Raw genomic sequence first — 21,003 nt, 5'->3', positions numbered from 1 at the left:
ACACTGCTGGCAGTTTAGGATGCTCTTTAATAAATAAATGATACCTTGCATGGGGCGTCAAATATGTAAAAAATACAATAAAAATGCTAACCCTCCCATAAGGATATCAAATATGTCAGGATGAATCTGAGCAACACTTATGTGGATCGCGCAGTTCAAAAGTGTGGTTAGATGGCTATCAGAATTATTAATAATTATCAGAAATATTTATTAATTATAATAAATTATATGACTTGATTTACTATAAGCTTGAAATGGGGCACCAACGACAACAAAGAAAAAGGGAACTTTTTAATGGAACAGCATTAATCAAACTCATAAGTTTTAACATAAAGTATATTTTTGTAGAGTTTTTAATTGGACGTACCAAATTTTTGGGGAAAACAGGTTGCACCTTTTTATTGATAACAATCTAGTTCTTTAAATTGGGTTTTTTTTACAAGTTGACCAGCTCCTGTATCACCTGCAGGGTCAGTTTCAATGTTTAAAATTATTACAAAATAATTAAAAATATTTCTTAATAAATGTCATTGTTGTACAAAAAATAACTGTTATTGTTGGTGAGTCTGTTTCATTGTTTCAATCAATGTATTTGTGTCTTCCAAATATACTTAAATGAGGTTTTTCAATAAGCTAAAATAAAGGTTTTGAATGCTGAAATATAATATTTGCCATTTTTTAATGTGTCCCTCTGTTTAAACACTGGCCCCCACAGTAAAACTGGTCTAGAACCGCCACTGGAAGTCTCCTTTTTAACCCTTTATCAGGCAAAGAACTATATTTGGTAACTTCAGGTAATATTACGAGAAAAAAGTTGCAAATTTACTAGATTAAAGTGGCAAATCTACAAGAAAAAAAGTTCCAGATTTAAGAGATTTAAAGTGGCAAATCTGTGCGAAAAAAGTCGCAGCTTTACAAGAAAAAAGTGGGAAAAAAGGAACTTTTTTCTCCCAGATTCACCACTTTAAATCTCATAAATCTGCACATTTTTTTCTCGTAGATTTGCCACTTTAATCTCGTAAACTTTTTTGTCAAAATATTATTTTCGTATGTTTTTTTCTTACACATTCTGGCAGTATGTAATATCCTCCAATATTCTCTAGGGTTGAAATTTGGAATTTGCAAGTATTTCAATGAGTGTCCTATTAAGGGTTAAAGTGGTGAATCTGGGAGGAAAAAGTTGCTTTTTTCCCACTTTTTTCTTGTAAATCTGCGACTTTTTTCGCGCAGATTTGCCACTTTAACTCTCTTAAATCTGCAACTTTTTTTCTTGTAGATTTGCCACTTTAATCTAGTCAATTTGCAACTTTTTTCTCGAAATATAACCTGACTCTAACTACCAAATATAGTTCTTTGCCTGATAAAGGGTTAAGGGCATCCACAGCTCCAGAGTCTGAAGGCTGTTGGTTCAAATCCCTCCTGTGTTGTTGTGTTATTATAAATGGTTCTCTTACTGTGTTGAATGAGTCCAATGAGTCAGTGTGTTTTAAAAATCAGAGCCTGAACTCATCAGAACGTCTCAGAGGAGGAAACCAGTCTGAAGCGGACAGAGTGACACATTTTTGTGACAAAGAGCCAAAACATTTCATGAAATTTGCTCACATGAGGCGACTCATTCCAGCTGAAATGTGTCAGAGCTGAACCAGTCAGCAGCAGCTGGAGGTCACTATCATGTTTTAGGAACATTAAATCCAGATTTACTTCTGCTGAGCAGCCGAGCTCTTCAGACACGAAAAGGAGAATGAGACAGTTTGTCAGTTTGTACATTTTAAGCAGTTTTACACTTAAAAAATTACCTGAAAGCTCTGAAAATTCCTCAAACAACATTTGGGATATTTTTAAATCAAACTCTCCAGATTAAGGTTGGGTTTTTTTTTTTAACTCTTAAAATTATTTTCGATCTCATCTTTCCAGTGCTGAAGATGGTCCAGTGGGAATGCTGATACTCAGGTTTATATCCCTGCCTGATGTACGCTACCGGTCAAAAGTTTTAGAACACCCCAATTTTTCCAGTTTTTTATTGAAATTCAAGCAGTTCAAGTCAAATGAACAGCTTGAAAGGGTCCAAAGGTAAGTGGTGAACTGCCAGAGGTAAATAAAAAAAGGTAAGCTTAACCAAAACTGGAAAATAATGTACATTTCAGAATTATACAAGTAGGCCTTTTTCAGGGAACAAGAAATGGGTTAACAACTTAACTCTATGGAGTCTTGGGCTATTTTGTCCATTTTTGAATTCTTTTTATGTCTTTGTAAGTCATTTTGTGTCTTTTTTTGGTCATTTTGTGTCTTTTGGTGTCTTTTTTTGTCATTTTGTGTCTTTTTTTTTGTCATTTTGTGTCTTTTTTTAGTCCTTTAGTTCAACATAAAATGTGATTTTGAATCTTTTTTTTATTTTCAAAACACTATCTTGCTCAATAAAGAATTTTTCAATGTGCATTAATTTCAGAGTACACTGAGACATTAAACTGCATAATTTTCAATTAAATTCTGGAAAAGTTGGTGTGTTCTAAAACTTTTGACCAGTAGTGTACACAATTGTTACATTTTGAGTATGTTTGTGTAAGTTGTTGGGGGAAGAAATTGGTTCTCAAACAATCTTTGAATAACTCATAAAACCTGACAGTAATAAGTGTAAATGTTGGAGCCTGTCTTGGTTCATTTAGTTTAAATGGCGCCCTCTGCTGGTGTAAATGTGTGCAGCCATATTTGAACAGTGATAAAAAAGAGGCCGAGCAGTTCAAATGAAAGTCTTTATTCAATATGGAGACACCAGAGGAGTCCACCTCCACGCTGCATTCACTTGATCCTTTTCTTATCAAAATAAATCATATCAAGGACAGGTAATAGTTTTTACACACACCTCCACATATTGTTTGACAGCAGCAGGTTTTCAAATCTGACACTCACAGATTTCAGAGACTTCACAAAGACTTTTTATGCAGATTTGACCACCGGCTGCTGGATAACATGTTGCACCACGAGCATGCCCAAGAAGTGAACACCTGTCCACTATGAACCTGACCACGCACGAGAATGATACATTCACCTTTGACCCGGGGAATCACATGACTGTTTCCCGCCTCGGCGGAGGAACAGTGGAGACACCAAGATGGGAAAAGCAACACACACAACAGAAGGACTACACAACAAACATGCAGCAGTCTGAGAGCTTCTTCAGCACAGGTGGAGGAGGGACCAGCAGAAGGGTGGAGATAAATAAAGCGTCAGGAAACCAGATTCTAAGAGTTGCATTTCAGTAAAAAACAAAAAAACTAAAACAAAGAGGAAATAGCTACATGTAGGAGGTCAAATGCTGCACAAATTTGCTTTCCAGTGTAAGAAATATGGCAACACTGGCACCTAATATCCTCATCATAAAGATGATTCAGAATAACTGAATGAAACAGTACTGTACTTTAGTGTTATCTGACTTTGTTGTATGTTTGAACATGTTACAGATTTCTATTTATACAAATAGTCTAGACGGAATTGTCCAAAAAGTGAAAGTGAGGAGCATTTATGGGTACAAGTAAATTTATGGGTACAAGTGAAAAAATGGTTCCCAAGCGAAATTTTGAGTTTTTGACCTTCTAATTTGTATATCAAATGTCCACCAAATTGCCCATCTTGCACAGTCATTGGACCATTTCCTAGTTTTTTTTGTAAGAAGGAAATCAAAGATGAGGAAATTAAGTTTCTGGATCTATAGTCAGAGCAAATTAGAAGGTCAAAAACTCAAAATTTCACTTGGGAACCATTTTTTTGGGACTCGGCACCCTTGAGATAGGTTCCTGACTTGTACCCATAAATGCTCCTCACTTCTTATAGGAGGCCTTTATTCTGAAATCTGTCTAGACTAAAATGACCAAATTTATATTTTGACATTGTAGCAGCAAGAGTTTCATTCATTAGAGGTTTTAAAGGATCAGTTCACCCAAATCACAGGAAAACATCCTCGTACTTTTAGTTTTATTCCTCCAGATTTTTGTCTGCATGGTAAGTAAAAATGTTTCTTTGTAATTTGGATGAACTGCTCCTTTAATCATGGCTTTTAATTTCACTTTATTATGTAGTTCAAATTCTGCTCAAAAACTCCAGTTCCCTGGTTCAGAAAACAAACAAAACAACAAACTTGGCTTTCTACATATGAGATCATCACTGGACACACACACACACACACACACACACACACACTCATACACACACACACACTCATACACACTGCAGTATCAAGAGATGAGGGACCAAAATAAAGCAGGAGAGAGCAGCAAAGCTTCCAGCGAAGGTTTGGAAGGAGAGACAGGCGTGATGGAGAGAGAGGCACGACATTTGAGAAAGGCCTTTGAGTTTTCGAGGAGCAGCAGCAGCGAGATAAACAAAGCGGGAGGACGAGACAACAACAACAACAACAAAAAAGAGCAGATTAGCAAAAATTCTTCTTGACAGATCGGACTGCGATGGAGAGCGAGTATGGCGTCACATTTGAGTCAAAAGTCGCGCGAGAGACAACACATCTGCACGCGCATTATTTCGTGTCTGATCTTCGGAGACACTGTATGATCATTTAGAAACAAGAAACAGCATTTTTTTTTAATCTTTTTATTACCAGTGATTAAGCATAGAGTTGTGGTCGTGAACGTCATGAAACAACCGTTGTTGTTGTTTAGAGCAGTAGTTCTCAAACTTTTTGAGTCGCGACCCCCAATTTAACATCCATGTTGTCCGCGACCCCCGCTCACTGAACACAATCTCACATGCACAGTTCAGATCACCCGAAAAAGAAACAAAATGACCAAAAAAAGGAAACAAAATGATCAAAAAAAGGCACAAATTGACCACAAAATGACCAAAAAAGACACCAAATGACCAGGAAAGACACAAAATGACCAAAAAAAGACACAAAATGACCCAAAAAAGAAACAAAATGACCAAGAAGACCAAAAATGACTAAAAAAAGACAGAAAATGACTAAAAAAAGGAAACAAAATGACCAAAAAAGACACACAGTGACCACAAAATGATCAAAAAAAGACACAAAATGACTAAAAAAGACACAAATTGACCACAAAATGACCAAAAAAGACACAAAATGACCAGAAAAGACACTAAATGACCAAAAAAAGACACAAAATGACCCAAAAAAGAAACAAAATTACCAAAAAGACCAAAAATGACTAAAAAAGACAGAAAATGACCAAAAAAGACACACAGTGACCACAAAATGATCAAAAAAAGACACAAAATGACTAAAAAAGACAGCAATTGACCACAAAATGATAAAAAAATAAAAAAAAGACACAAAATGACCAAAAAAAAAGACATTAAATGACCAAAAAGACTAAAACACATTAACACATGAACACTTTAAACACAGTGGAGACAGAGCTGACTTCCAAAATGATTTGGCGACCCCCAGAAATCATCTCGCGACCCCAGTTGGGGTCCCGACCCCAAGGTTGAGAATAGCTGGTTTAGATGATGCCGCCGCTACCAGCTGTCAGCAGTAAACTGAAAAGGCCACGTGGAGGGCTGGAAAATGACCAATCATAAGAGGCTCGGGGTCAGCCTTGGCCCCGCCCCCAATGCGTCAAAAGTCCTGCTGAATATGTGCGCGAAGATCAAAAAAGTGCGCGCGTGACATGAAATAATGCGCGTGCAGATGTGTTTTCTCTCGCGAGACTTTTGACTCAAATATGACGCCATAAGCGAAGCCCTTGGCGAGGAGCTCGGCGCCACGAGACGAACACGACACGGACGAGAGAGAGGGAGAGAGAGAGAGAGAGAGAGAGAGAGAGAGAGAGAGAGAGAGAGAGAGAGAGAGAGAGAGCATTCAGACAAAAGGGTTCCAATCTCAAAAGTCTCTTACTGTAAAAAGCAGAAAATGTAAACTTCTTTTCACTTTAGAAATGTAGCTGCTGAAGTTGCCGGTTTTGACTAAACTACTATATCGTTACTGATATATACTTTTTTTTTTCATTATGGCCTTGTCATTCTTGCAAAGTGCAACAAAAGGCTTGAACGTCTTCAAGAGCACCTTCCATTTCTGGCCTTCAAACAGAGAAGCACACTTGTAAAGCAATAAATAACATAAATGATTAAATATATACATATAAACAAGCAGCTGTAACAAAGTGATTCATACTTTAACGCAGTACTTCTCAACCTTTTTGAGTCGTGACCCCCAATTTAACATGCATGTTGTCCGCGACCCCCACTCACTGAACACAATCTCACACGCACAGTTCAGATCACCCAAAAAAGAAACAAAATGACCCAAAGAAGATACAAAATGACCAAAAAAGACACAAAATGACCAAAAAAAGACACAAATTGACCAAAAAAAGACACAAAATGACCAAAAAAGACACAAAATGACCAAAAAAAGACACAAATTGACCAAAAAAAAAGACACAAAATGACCAAAAAGGAAACAAAATGACCAAAAAAGACACAAATTGAGCAAAAAAATGACAAAAACAAGACATAAAATGACTAAAAGGAGCACAAAATGACCAAAAAATGACACTAAGTGACCAAAAAGACGAAAACATGAACACTTTAACACAGTGGAGACAGAGCTGACTTCCAAACTGATTTGGCGACCCCCAGAAATCATCTCGCGACCCCAATTGGGGTCCCGACCCCAAGGTTGAGAACAGCTGCTTTAACGGATAGTTTGACATTTTGTTGCTGAGTGTTTTAGAGTCAGACCTCGATCAGACAGCTGCAAAATGTGAGTTTGTGTGGATTTAAATGTGGAGATGAGCAGGATCACTGTGTTTCCTGCAGGTTTGTTTATTTAATAATGTCAGTAAAACTTCATCCAACATACTAACAAACAACAGGTTTATAAGAGGAGTGGGTTTCTACCTCACCTGCACATGTATTTATATATATATTTATTATCTATTATAGTATTTTTAAGGTTTTTCTTTTAAATATACAAAGTTTGCTTGCTTTCTTCTTTTTTATGTGCATGTATGTATTTTATCTTTATATTAATTTCCCTTTTATTTAATTTTTTTTAAATTTGATTTGATTTGATTTGATTTATTCCCATTTTTACTATTAATGCCACTTTGTAGGGGTTTTTTGTCCAATGTTCACGCGACTGAATAATAAATAAAGTAAAAGGAAAGGGGAAAAATGCAAATAAAAAAAAATCACAAACTGAAAATCACAAAAAGTCTGCTAAAATGCTCTTTGTTTGATCGAAGCCTGATATAAAATCACTGTAATGATGCTGCTGCTTGTAGCCAGTTAGCTTAGCTTAGCATAAAGACTGGAAGCGGAGGGGAAAACTAGCCTGCTGCACATTTTTGTGTTTGTGTATCCACATTTATTTTATTTTATTTCATTTTATTTTGTTGTTGATTTTGAGTTGTTTTATTCTCATTTTTATTTTATTATTATTATTATTATTATTATTATTATCATCATCATTAATAATATTATTAATATTATTATTATTACTATTTTATTTGTTTTTTTAATATACTTTATTTGATAATGATGCAAAGTGAATGTGGGTGTTGATGTCATGTATGTCATTTTCTTTACTTACTTTTTTTGGGATGCTATGTAAGAAAAATAATAAAAGAAAAAATGTCATAAAAACAACAAATATCTTTACCTTGACAACAGTAAACTGCTGCTTCTATAAATGATTTTAAAAAATATATAATCCAGTAATTACGGAAGCGCATTGCATTCACTGGATAAAAAGAGAAAATAAACACCTTTTCTCATAATTACGAGATCCTGATCTCATAATTACGAGATCTTTTCTCATAATTACGAGAAAAGATCTCGTAATTATGAGATAAGGTGTCTATTTTTTTTTTATCCAGTGAATGCAATGCGCTTCCGTAAGTAATATATTTGTAATAAATAAAACAATCTGAGTGGCTCCAGGTTTTGTAGATGTATCTTTGGCCAGAAACAGTTTAGTTGTTCCACCAAAATGCTTCCAGACGTTAAGCTCTACTAAACAGCTGCTAGTGTTTCCAAAAAATGTCAGTTTTTATCTTTAATGTGACTGAAGAGGATGAGGAAGGTGAAGTTTGTCAGACGTTCGAGCCTTTTGCAGCTTTGACACATGCATGTGTGAGCTGCATGTGTGAAACAGTTAGAGAGCTGCAGATATACAGAGTTTTATTTATTTATCTTTGTTTCTGAGTTCCTGCAGGAATGCACTTTGCACATTTCTAACATTTCTATCGACGTCTTATAACTCTACATATCCACAGCTCATTGTGACGTAAAACTGCATTTCATTATCATGTTTAATTCAGAACCTGGTCTCACAGGAATCCGTGAAATAGCCACGGATTCGCTTAACTCAAAATCCGTGGAATAGCCACGGAATCACTCAAATTTCCGTGAAACTGACACGGATTTGGCTACAATGCAAGTTAATATTTGTTCCTATTGGTTTGTTCCAAGTCACGTGACTTTCAAGGTCCCGGCGGTCAGAACAAAAAACATGGAGGACAGTTCTCTCATTTTTAGTGAAAAAAAAATCAATATTTTGACTTAGATTCTGCATAAAAATGGATTTTGATCACATTTCTAGCGAGAAATATATGTTTTATTTTCTAAATATTCACTCAGTGAATGTACATAATCACTTTGTATGTTGGAATAGCCACGGGATATGACTGGCATTAACTTGCATTGTAGCCAAATCCGTGTCAGTTTCACGGAAATTTGAGTGATTCCGTGGCTATTCCACGGATTTTGAGTTAAGCGAATCCGTGGCTATTTCACAGATTCCTGTGAGACCATGTTGTTAATTCACCAGGTATTTACTCGTGTGTCCTGTACTTGTTTGTGAACATAATCAACATTATTCATCAAATAATAAACAAGAGAAGAATGGCAGCTGTGCAGTGACATTGAAATAAACCCGTCCATGAGTGAGTAGTTGAGAGTAAACACCTGGTGAACCGCCACCGTCCGTCTCCACGGTTACATGAGGACGTTGGCTCGCGTGTCTGGCAGCCGGAGCCCCACCAGCCCGCCGCCAACCAGCACCGAGGACGCCATCAGGATGGGGATGGCCTTGGTGATGCCGACCAGCGAGCCGAAGATGAGGTTTCCCAGCACGGCTGCCAGCTTACACATGGCGTTACAGAAGCCAAAGCCTGTGCCCCTGAACGCACCACGGGAGGAGAACACAGAGGAGGGGAGACGTTTAAGGACATAAAAGTCAATTGCATCATTTCTACACTTAGAAAAAATCAAGTACAGTATTAGGAGGTGCTCCGACAACTTTTATAAAACTTGGAATCCCATTCTTTCCCTAATTGAGTCTATTTCATTGTTAGATGATTAACATAGATGGTTCTAATTAAGATAAATTGATATAACTTTTAAATGGCCAGTAATTGTTTTTAGTATACTGATTTGGTGGTCAAACTCTAGACACAACATATACAAATTGTTATAGCTATTTTTTGTTTGTTTTTTCCAAGCATTCTGTATATCTCCTCTAAATGTCCCTTTTTATTTTATTTATTTATTTAGTATTATTATTATTTGTTTGGTGTTATGTGTATGTATGTATATATGTATATGTATATTTTTATTTTTCGTTTTTTATTATTGTTTATTTGGCTACTGTTCACCCCTCCTGTTTTTCTTTGAGGGGGAGAGAGTTGTATTTTCCCATTATCATTACTATTTATTGTTTTTTGCTTATTTTATGTGAATGTGACTCTCTGGTTCGGGGGGCGGGGGGTTGTTCTAAAAGGGGGAAAAATGGGTGAATTGTACCTTTTCTGATTGAATATGTATTATGTCCTGACAACCCAATAAAGATATATATGAAAAAAAAAAAAAATCAATTGCACATGGAATTACATTTTCTTCCAATTTGTCATGGCCTACACTGTAAAAAATGTTTGTAGAAATTACAGTAAAACACTGTCAAATTGCATCAGGAATGGGGCGTAATATTAAAAATTGTGTATCACCGTAGTAGGCACTTTTAATTACCATAAATCAAGGAATAGCACAATTTTTACTTTTACTGTCATGAACTGTAGGAAACGCACAGTTTTGCTGTAAAAATATAACATTTACATGTAAAGTTAATGGAGATTTGCCATGACTATCTACTACTATTGACTCTCCAGTAATACGCATCCTTATTACAGACTGTTGTCACCTGTTTGCAATGTCGGATCTCTAATAAATCTCCAGTCATTGCTAAAAGATATAAGGTATAAGCCTGGAAAACATCCAGTCTGGCTCGTTACAAAGCTAAAGAAGCTAAAGAAGCTAAAGAAGCTAAAGAAACTGGGATTAAACACCTCACCAGGGTTATTATAGTTAACGAAAACTAACGAAATAACGAAAACTAGAATTGAAAAAACATTTTCGTTAACTGAAATAAAAATAAAAACGGGAGTTTTAAAAAAAAAAAACGATAACTAACTGAAACTGTATTGTGTGGTTACAAAACTAACTAAAACTAACTAAAATTATAGTGAAAATGTCCTTAGTTTTCGTCTTTGACAACTTTTTTCATCCGTAAACCTTTTTGGTTGATATGAAATCTATTTCATCTATCTGGTTTTATGACTTAATAAACTTATTGGGGCTGAGATGGATCAGACAAAGGAAACAAAGGAAACATTTATTGTGACCTTATTGAATCTGGACCCAACAAATACCCCATTACAAAACAACTACAACTAACACTAAAACTAATAAAAACTAAACTAAAACTAAGCATTTTCCAAAAAATAAAACTAATCAAAACTAGCAAACTCACTCTAAAAACTAATTAAAACTAACTGAATTTGAAAAAAATATTGACAACTAAATTAAAACTAAAACTAATGAAAAATCCAAAACTATTATAACCTTGCACCTCACTGTAAGACTCCAGGTGGTGAGAGTGGAATTCCTCCTGTTTTAATATCAGTGGGTTGTTGGTGGAGCTTCTTTAGTCAGAAAGACGAGCCAGAGACTGTTTCACCTCATGCAGGAATTCCAGGATTCACCTTAAATACTGAGGAATTCCTTCTCCAGAAACAATAAACAGGAAGCGCTGCAAGGAGTGGTTCATTCACCTTAATATACACTAGGAGGTGCTCTATCCTGTCTAAAGGATGTTAACACCAGGATGCTGTAAGATGCGTATTACTGGAGATCTCACCCAAAAATACCAGAGACTTTAGGATGCTGAAATGAAATGACACAAGTGTTTAGAAGCCGTGGAGAACACAGAGGAGGGGAGACATTTAAGGACATAAAAGTCAATTGCACATGGAATTACATTTTCTTCTAATTCGTCATGGCCTACACTGTAAAAAATAATCTGTTTAATTTACGGTAAAATACTGGCAGCTCCGGTTGCCAGAACTTCACCATAATAAATAAAGTGAATGGTTTTCTGCTGTAAATTTAAATGTAAATATCAGCAAAAACTGTAATCTAGACTGAATATTCCTGCTATTTTTATGGCAATTGTGTCATTCATAAACACATCATGGTATTTCTCTATTAACTTTACATGAAAATATTATATTTTAACAGCAAAACGGTGTTTCTTCCAGTTTATGACAGAAAAAAGGAAAAAGTTTGGTGCTATTCTTTGATTAATAGTAAATAAAAGTGTCTAATACGGTGATATACAATTTTTCATTTTACATCCCATTTCTGATGTATTTGACAGTGTTTTACTGTTATTTCTACAAACATTTTTACAGTGTACACTGTAAAAATGTTTGTAGAAATTACAGTTTTACAGTGAGGTGTTTAATCCCAGTTTATTTAGCTTCTTTAGCTTCTTTAGCTTTGTAACGAGCCAGACTGGATGTTTTCCAGGCTTATACCTTATATCTTTTAGCAATGACTGGAGATTTATTAGAGATCCGACATTGTAAACAGGTAACAACAGTCTGTAATAAGGATGCATATTACTTTAGGATGCTGAAATGAAATGAAACAGAAGTGTTTAGAAGCCTAACCTGCGGTCTGTGGGGTAGAGCTCGGTGGTGACCACGTCCAGAGAGTTCCAGGCGGAGATGCTGAGGCCGTTGTAGAGACACAGCATGAAGATCATCATGGACTCGCTGGTGCCGAACCAGAGGAAGAAGCAGCTGATGCCTGACAGCACCATGGAGCCTCCTGCAGGAGCAGCAGCACACAGCTCAAACACCTCCAACAGACAAACAGCAGCCACACACTGCAAAAAAGCCAACTTGTATTTTTTGGCCTAAAACAGTGATTTAAGTTGGTAAAACTTGGAAATATAAATGATTGACATTTAGGGCAATAATGTAAGTTAGCACAACAAAGGAAGCCAGTTGTCTGCTCAAAAACAAGTTGGTGAGTTGTTGTTACTTATATCTTTAAGTTGGGGTTCACAACAAGGGACAATAGTTCTGATAACTCTTATTTCTTTGTTGGGAAATGCAGGAAATCGGTGAAATTCATTAGCGAAAGCTAGCGGCTAACTGATGCTAGCGGCTAACTGATGCTAGCGGCGCTGCTTGTTACAGCTACAAGAGTAGCCATTAGCGTATCAATGCTAACTCAAAATTGTGGTCGCAACATTAGCTGAGAAATTCAGAGTTGAGCAAACTCAAAAACAAAACTTAAAATATTTAGTTTAATTGTCTAACTTAAAAATGTATTGAAGTTTGTTGCCTTGAAATTTTGAGTTCACCCAACTTTTGTTTTTTTGCAGTGCAGCAGCAGATAGATTCATATTCATATATAGAGTGGTGATGTCACACCTAGCATGCTGAGGCGTCCGATCTTGTCCATGAGGAGGGCGGAGACGATGTTCCCGGGCAGCACGGCCAGCGTCCCCAGGAAGTTGACGAAGTAGACCCAGTAGGCGCTGTAGTCGTCGTCAAACGTCATCTGGCAGCCCGTCTTGTTGTGGTGGAACGAGCTGTTGATCACTCTGGAGGAGGTCAGCTTCAGGTCGTCGATGTCTGTGATGGACAGGAGATCAGATTCATCATCAGACTCCCCTAGAGCAGTAGTTCTCAACCTTTTTGAGTCGTGACCCCCAATCTAACCTGCATGTTGTCTGTGACCCCCGCTCACTGAACACAATCTCACAGTTCAGATCAGACAAACTCAGTTGATACGACGAACTTTGTACAAATAATGAAGCAGACTACAACTAAAACATCTCTCTGACTGTCATTTATATATATAGATTTTATATTATATTGTAACTTTTAATCTAAGTCCTTTGCTATCAGTCTAAAGGTCCATTCTGACCTCCTGAGTGTGTAACAGTCAGCTTCAAGCCAGAGACTCCTTGGAAAGTAATAACTTGATACTTTGGGATTTGTCAGAAAAGACACAAAATTACCCAAAAAAGAATCAAATTGACCATAAAAAATGACACAAAATGATTTTTTTTAAAAAGACACAAAATTATCAAAAAAATTACATAAAATTAAACAAAAAAGGACAAATAATGACCAAGAAAAGGGGAAAAATGACCAAAAAAGACACAAATTGACCACAAAATGACCACAAAAATACACAAAATGACCAAGAAAAGGGAAAAAATGACCAAAAAAGACAAAACTTGACTACAAAATAATCAAAAAAAGACACAAAATGACCCAAAAAGACAAAAAATGGCAAAAAAAGACACGAAATGACACAAAATGACACAAAATGACACAAAATGACTAAAAAAACAAATACAAAATGACCCAAAAGACACGAAATGACCCAAAAAAGACCCAAAATGACAAAAAATGACACAAAATGACCAAAAGAAAGACCCAAATTGACCAAAAAAGACCCAAAATGACCCAAAAAAAGACTCAAAATTACCCCAAAAAGACACAAAATGACCAAAAAAGACTCAAAATGACCAAAAAAAGACACAAAATGACCAAAAAAAGGACACAAAATGACCAAAAAAAGACATTAAATGACCAAAAAGTCTAAAACACATTAACACTTGAACACTCTAACACAGTGGAGACAGAGCTGACTTCCAAAATGATTTGGCGACCCCCAGAAATCATCTCGCGACCCCAATTGGGGTCCCGACCCCAAGGTTGAGAATAGCTGCCCTAGCTGATCACTTACATTCAATAAAATGTTCATTTCCAGAACAGAAATCTTATTATCGTTTTGTTGAAATATTAGAGTAAAAGGTTTTTACAGAGGGATCTTTGGATATATCTTTATATCACTCTGTATATCTGAAAATACAGGTATAAAATGTTTGGTACCGCTTTATAATAAGGTCCTTAATAACCATTAATTAACAAGTAATAAGGCATTGTTCTCGCTTTAGATCCGGTAGTTGCAAAAAGCATAGTTAACTTATAGTTAACTTATAATAGATGAGCAATAAAGTATATTTTAATATCAATAAGCAAACAAAATAAGATTAATAAAGGCATGGCAAAGACATAATGGGTGGGTCATGGGTGTTTGTAATGCCATTATTAACACTTATATAAGCTTATAAACACACAATAATGTTAATAAGCATCTTGTAAGGACTTACAAGGGCCTTATTACTTGTTAATTAATGGTTATTACAAGGACCTTAATATAAAGCGTTACCAAATATTGTAATAAATGTTACAATATATATATAAGATAAAAACATTTAGCATATGGTTTGTGTTTGGTGTTTGGTGAAAAGGAATAAAAATGGAGAAAACAGTCTTCAAAGAGTCACCATGAAACTTGTCAAGTTGAATTTCACACAAACAGAACAAACAACAACAACTACAAAGGAAAACACAACAACAACAGTCAGCTCGCTCATATTTCACATATTACAGTAAAGATAATAACCTCATCTTTTAGGTCAGAATAGAAATAAATAAAAACAATAAGAGGAAATTGGATCTTATTCTCTGCATGCTCCACTAAATCTTTTTAGATTTCTTGATAAAGCCTTTTTATATGTGTAGATAATGTAGATTTTATATGTTTTTGATAATGTTTTGAGTGAGAAGGTGGTGTTTATATTATTCATGTTAGACGTCTAGCCAATATGAATCATAAAAATAACCTTTCTCATCTGTATGCAGAGGATGCAGACACTATATATTAAGTATTCTGTGCAGTTGAACGTCTGTGAGTCTCTTTAAATAGAAAAGGTTTATTAATAAACTGCAGCCAGGAGGAAACATTGGCCTCCCTCATTCTGTCTCTCCTCCTTCCCTTCCTCCTCCTCCTCCTCCTCCTCCTCTCTGGAGACACATTGCTGGGGGCAAAGAGACTTCATTTCCCAGAAGGCATCAGCAGCAGCCTGATGTGCCCTCACTGTTTCTATGTTCAGCTCTTTTTCCTCTCAGAGCTGGAGGGAAATGTTTTCCACCTGGAGCTCCCACAAGGTCTGATTCAGCCTCTGCCTCTCCTCTTCCTCTCCTCTTCCTCTCCTCTTCCTCCTGCTGCTGGTTTTATGATTGGATTGCACTTTTATAACATCGCCTGGGTTCAGTAAAGGTGCTCATGTCTGCATTTAAACACAACATGCTGCGCTGAAGTGGGAAAAGAAAAGCTGATAAAATTCAGCTGCTGCTGTTTGAATTTTCTCAAACATCAGGCACAATAACAAGCATCAATCCAGGAGTTATTATTATTATTATTATTATTATATTTATTATTCATATTATCATTATCATTATCATTATTATAATTATTATCATTATTATTATTATTATTATCATTATTATTATTATTATTATTATTATTATTATTATTATTATTACTATTATTATCATTATCATTATCATTATTATTATTATTATCATTATTATTATTATTATTATTATTATTACTATTATTATCATTATCATTATTATTATTATTATTATTATCATTATTATTATTATCATTATTATTATTATCATTATTATCATTATTATTATTATTATTACTATTATTATCATTATCATTATTATTATTATTATTATTATTATCATTATTATTATTATTATTATTATTATTATTATTATTATCATTATTATCATTATTATTATTATTATTACTATTATTATCATTATTATTATTATTATTATTATTATCATTATCATTATTATTACTATTATTATCATTATCATTATTATCATTGTTATTATTATTATTATTATTACTATTATTATCATTATCATTATCATTATTATTATTATTATTATTATTATTATTATTATCATTATTATTATTATCATTATTATTATTATTATTATATCTTTCTATTTTTCTATTTTATTTTTATTTTTATTTTAATTTTTATTTTTTATATGTATTTTATTTGACAATGATGCAAAGTGAATGTGGTTGTTGTTTTGTATGTCTATGCCATGTATGTTGTTTTTTTTTGGTATGCTATGTAAGAAAAATAATTTAAAATGAATAACCCAGTACTATATTTGGAATATTAAAAAAAATTGCAACAAAAGCTTCACATTTGGAAGCTAAAATTCAGCTGCTCACTGTTTGAACATCAGGCAGAACAAGAAGCATCCATCCAGAGTGTTTGTGTGATTATAAACAGCCTTTTCTAGCGTTCTGCAGCAGAAACCAGCTCAGTTTCTCTGTTAGCTTCAGTCGCCTGAGTTCAGAAAGGTAATCTGTGGCGGGCCGCCGAGGTTAAGCAGTAATTTATGGCATAAAGCAAAACCATAAACACTCAAACACGTTCTTTCTTCCCCAGAAGCTCGGACGTTAGACCCAGAATGAACCGTCAGAGAGACACAGAGAGACTGAGTGAGACTGATGTGTTAGTAACCTACAGTAAAATAGGATTTTCTGTGTGTGGAGGAAGGAAAGAGCTCAGTATAGAGTGTGTATATATATATATACACATATATATATATATAGAGTTGTTCAGGTGCAGACTGACCCGTGTTGTAGAAGAAAGAATCCACAAAGGTGCAGTTTTTAAAGAAGGATCCGACGGAGGAGACGTCTTCAAAGAAGCAGTTGAGGAACGACGAGTCGATGAACGTGACGGCTTTGAACTTCATACCGATGAACCTGAGAGGAGAGATTAATATGCATTATTATACATAAAAGGTCAAAAGATTAAGGATTAACAGGGATTAAAAACATATGTCTCACCAGAAATGATTTCCTCTATTATTTAAAGTTAAATGGAGAGTTTAAAACAAAAAGGATCCAAATCTATGCAGCGGAATAAATGACCAATCCCATCCTATTATTTATTTATTCATACATTCTTCCTCCTTCTTAAAACCTTGGCAGAACAGATTATTTAATAATTATCAGACATTTGTTTCATGTATTTTTTGACATGCATATAGTAATGTGTTCCTCATTTTCCTGAAAATCTAAAAAAAGATGTGTAAAACAAAAAAGGAATAAAAAAACAAAAACAAACACCTAATCTATCAAGGGAAAAAACAGGATCTGTTAAAAAATAAAAGTATAAAGACTTGGAAAGTAGAGTACATTTGGAGATGATTGCTCCTCTAGTAACAGAATAAAAGCCTTGCACAACTCGCTTCATGATTATTTTCTAAATCTATGTTATCTTTTTATTTAAATGTATATGTATTCAATTTGAATGTATCACCATCTTATTTTAAAAAAAAACATAATCTATATTTATTTAATTTTAATGTAATGCCATCTTATTTTATTTTAATTATTTTTTTTAATTTGTTATTTATATTTATTTAATTTTAATATAATTCAATCTTATTTTATTTTAATTATTTTTAAATTTATATATATATATATATATGTTTTATCTAATTTGAATGTATTTACATCTTTTTTTTCTTTTTTTTTTTTTACTTTGTTTTATTTTATTCTATTTTATTTGTGTATGTTTGTACATGGATATAGTAAGACGTTGTTTATGTTTTTTTTTTTTTAAATAAATAAATAAATAAAATAGTGCCTACAATATCCTCAAAGGAACTCAACCTTCAAAAGTATTCGGCTTTTTATTTTTTTCAATAAAATGAGAATAATGATACAAATTTTTTTCCAACCAGTCCAAAATATATATATATTTTTAATTGTATATAATTTAGACCTAATTTAACAACCTGAAAGGGTTTATTCTGCATAATAAGTACTTTTTTTTTTTTAAACTTAAATTTTATTTCAATTTTTGCAGCATATACAAACATATATATATACAAATTTACATTTAGTCTGCTGTTTTTCATTTGTGATCTGCTTAATACAGCATTAAAGCATATACATCAAGTCAAATATGTATAAATGACATAGTTAAACCAAAATAACACAAACAAACAATAAGTAATTAAATAATAAACTGTGTTAATGGAAATAAATCAAATTAAATTAAGTGAAATAAAGTAAAATAAAATAAAGGTAACATGAGATTATTGCATTAGTATGGTCAATAAGTACTTTTTTATACTTAAAGTACATCAGTATAACTTTAAATTCAGGGCATTTACTTTTAAAAGAGTATTCCAGGCCTGTCGACAGTAATATGAGCTGTAATTGATCTATATGATCTGCTGCATGCTGCTGCTGGACTCAGTATCCTGCTGCTGCTGCTGCTTTTGATTTAATCGCTTAATAAACAAAAAGTCTCCAGCAAGGAGAACAAAAACAGAAACGTCTCCTCTCTCCGGCCTTTGTGCAGGTGAGAGTCTCAGCCAGGAGGAGAGAGGAGGAGAGAGGAGGAGATAAGGCTTTTAATTTCCTGCTGGTGTGGGAGATAACGGATGCAGGATTAATATTAGCTGCGGCGCTGGGTGCTGTTTGTGGGAATGACGGATAGTTCTGCTATCCCAACACGGGACCAGCAGGTTTAACCACAGCACGGAGCAGAGGGAGGCTCACTGGATCACTGATACTGGTCTGGATCATTTCTTCATCCAGAATCCCTCTCAGGGGGCACGGGGACATGTATGGCGTCATATTTGAGTCAAAAGTCGCGCAAGCGATAACACATCTGCACGCGCATTTATTTCGTGTCACGCGCAGTTGAAATCTGCGCGCGCAGTTTTTTGATCTTCACGCACATATTCAGCAACCAAGTGAAGCAGATTCTCCCCCGTGCTCGCTCGCGGTGGAGCTCTGCTCGCGCCTTTTGACGCATTGGGGGCGGGCCCAATGACCCCGGGCCTCTTATGATTGGTCATTTTCCAGCCCTCCACGTGATAAATTCAGCACAGAGCAGATCGTTCGGGACAGGAAGTCGTGCACAGACACAAAATAAAACATTTTCAAAATAAAGTACCTCAGGTTAACGTATTTCACAACTTGAAGACGTCATGATGGGCGGGGACGAGGAGATGTTGATTCTCTTCCGGTTATATCACTTCATTACGCGTGAATTCGCGAGATCTCGTGCGTCCTCGGGACACAGACGGATCCGGTGTGTGTTGACGGACTGCGGAGATACTGTATGATCATTTAGAAACAAGAAACAGCATTTTTTTACCTTTTTATTACCAGTGATGAAGCGTAGAGTTGTGGTCGTGAACGTCATGAAACAACCGTTGTTGTTGTTTGGATGATGCCGCCGCTACCAGCTGTCAGCAGTAAACTGAAAAGGCCACGTGGAGGGCTGGAAAATGACCAATCATAAGAGGCCCGGGGTCAGCCTTGGCCCCGCCCCCAATGCGTCAAAAGTCCTCGCTCCACGCGAGCAGAGCTCCACCGCGAGCGAGCACGGGGAGAATCTGCTTCACGCGGTTGCTGAATATGTGCGCGAAGATCCAAAAAGTGCGCAGTTGAAATCTGCGCGCGTGACACGAAATAATGCGCGTGCAGATGTGTTATCGCTCGCGCGACTTTTGACTCAAATATAACGCCATAGACATGTTGAAATCAAACAGGAGTCAGATGTTATAACCTGTCGTTGAGGAAGAGTCCGTTCCTGTGGATCTGGTTCTCCAGAGTGAAGTTGAAGGTGAAGTCCTCGATGCGTTCGTTGTTGTGGATCTTCACTCTGGAGGCGTACTCGTCGGCCTGGAGGTGTTTGATGACGTCCGGGAACCAAACAGAGAGCCCATAGTAGCTGCACACACACACACACACACACACACACACACACACAAACACACACACAGCACACATTACAGCACATTACATTTTGCACAAGAACAAAATAAGAAAAAAGTTCCTGCAAGATGATCACACACCGATTATCACCTGTACATGTTTTTAGTAAATTTATCTCAAATTTATCAGTTAAAAAATTCCAGAAAACAAACTGTTCACAGACAAAATCAATTATATATATATATCAATTAAATATATATATATATATATATATATATTAGGGCTGAATATCGATATACGATATATATCCTGATATTTTTATCGCAAAGTGAGAGCAAATGTTCAGTCAAAGCCAAATATGACATGTCACAAGTACTTTTATTGAAAGATTTACTTAAGTGAACATAAATACGGTTTGTTAAAAAGCTCCATAAAGTGCATATATATATATATATATATATATATATATATATATATATATATATATATATATATATATATATTATTTTTTTTAGGATAAATGATTCTTCTTGTTGTAAAACACAGCCTACTTTAGTCTCTGTTTCATTATATGTGGAACTTTCTGACATGTGCATACTGGAGTTCATTCCAGCAGCCGGAGAGAAAATAAAATAAAAAGTCAAATGACACAAACAGCTTCTCTCTTTCCAATCTGACCTGTCAGCGTTCATCAGGAGTGTGTAAGTGAGAGAGCATCTGCCTGAGATAACTACCTCACTGAAGTCTGATTTAGCTGTAAAGTAGTGGTGACTCAGCTAAATATCATCATCTCACACTCAGGACACAGGAAGCTGTAGAAAAGGAAATCTCTTACCCAAAAGACAGCGTGAACCAGACCACAGCCAGCTTCAGAGTGTTGTCCTTCACCGGGTAGTCGAAGCACCTCATGAAAGTCAACCAGATCTGTTAGAAAAGGGAGAATATTTGTACTTCATTTGTATTTTAACCCTTTGATGCACAACAACACCTTCTAATGTACAACATGGGTCAAAAATGATCTGTATTTCA

The 21,003-nt window shown here is 35.2% G+C and overlaps 1 protein-coding gene across 1 annotated transcript in view; it reads right to left on the bottom strand.

Annotated features, from left to right (window-relative positions):
- Positions 1-7,867: 7,867 nt before the first annotated feature.
- The window catches only part of LOC131992505 (synaptic vesicle glycoprotein 2C-like), a 69,726-nt gene continuing 56,590 nt past the window's right edge, over positions 7,868-21,003 (bottom strand). Inside the window, exons 8-13 of the mRNA XM_059358109.1 lie at positions 20,810-20,898; positions 19,826-19,990; positions 16,862-16,995; positions 12,753-12,956; positions 11,982-12,141; positions 7,868-9,154 (exon numbers count right to left, since the gene is read on the bottom strand). Of these exons, the coding sequence (XP_059214092.1) occupies positions 8,971-9,154; positions 11,982-12,141; positions 12,753-12,956; positions 16,862-16,995; positions 19,826-19,990; positions 20,810-20,898 (936 nt within the window). The 3' untranslated portion in view covers positions 7,868-8,970. The remainder of the gene's footprint in view (positions 9,155-11,981; positions 12,142-12,752; positions 12,957-16,861; positions 16,996-19,825; positions 19,991-20,809; positions 20,899-21,003) is intronic.

Source organism: Centropristis striata, chromosome 19, assembly GCF_030273125.1.
Source record: "Centropristis striata isolate RG_2023a ecotype Rhode Island chromosome 19, C.striata_1.0, whole genome shotgun sequence".
Lineage (NCBI taxonomy): Eukaryota > Metazoa > Chordata > Actinopteri > Perciformes > Serranidae > Centropristis > Centropristis striata.
The sequence above is the reverse complement of the archived record's forward strand: the minus strand, read 5'-3'. Positions and strand labels throughout refer to the sequence as shown.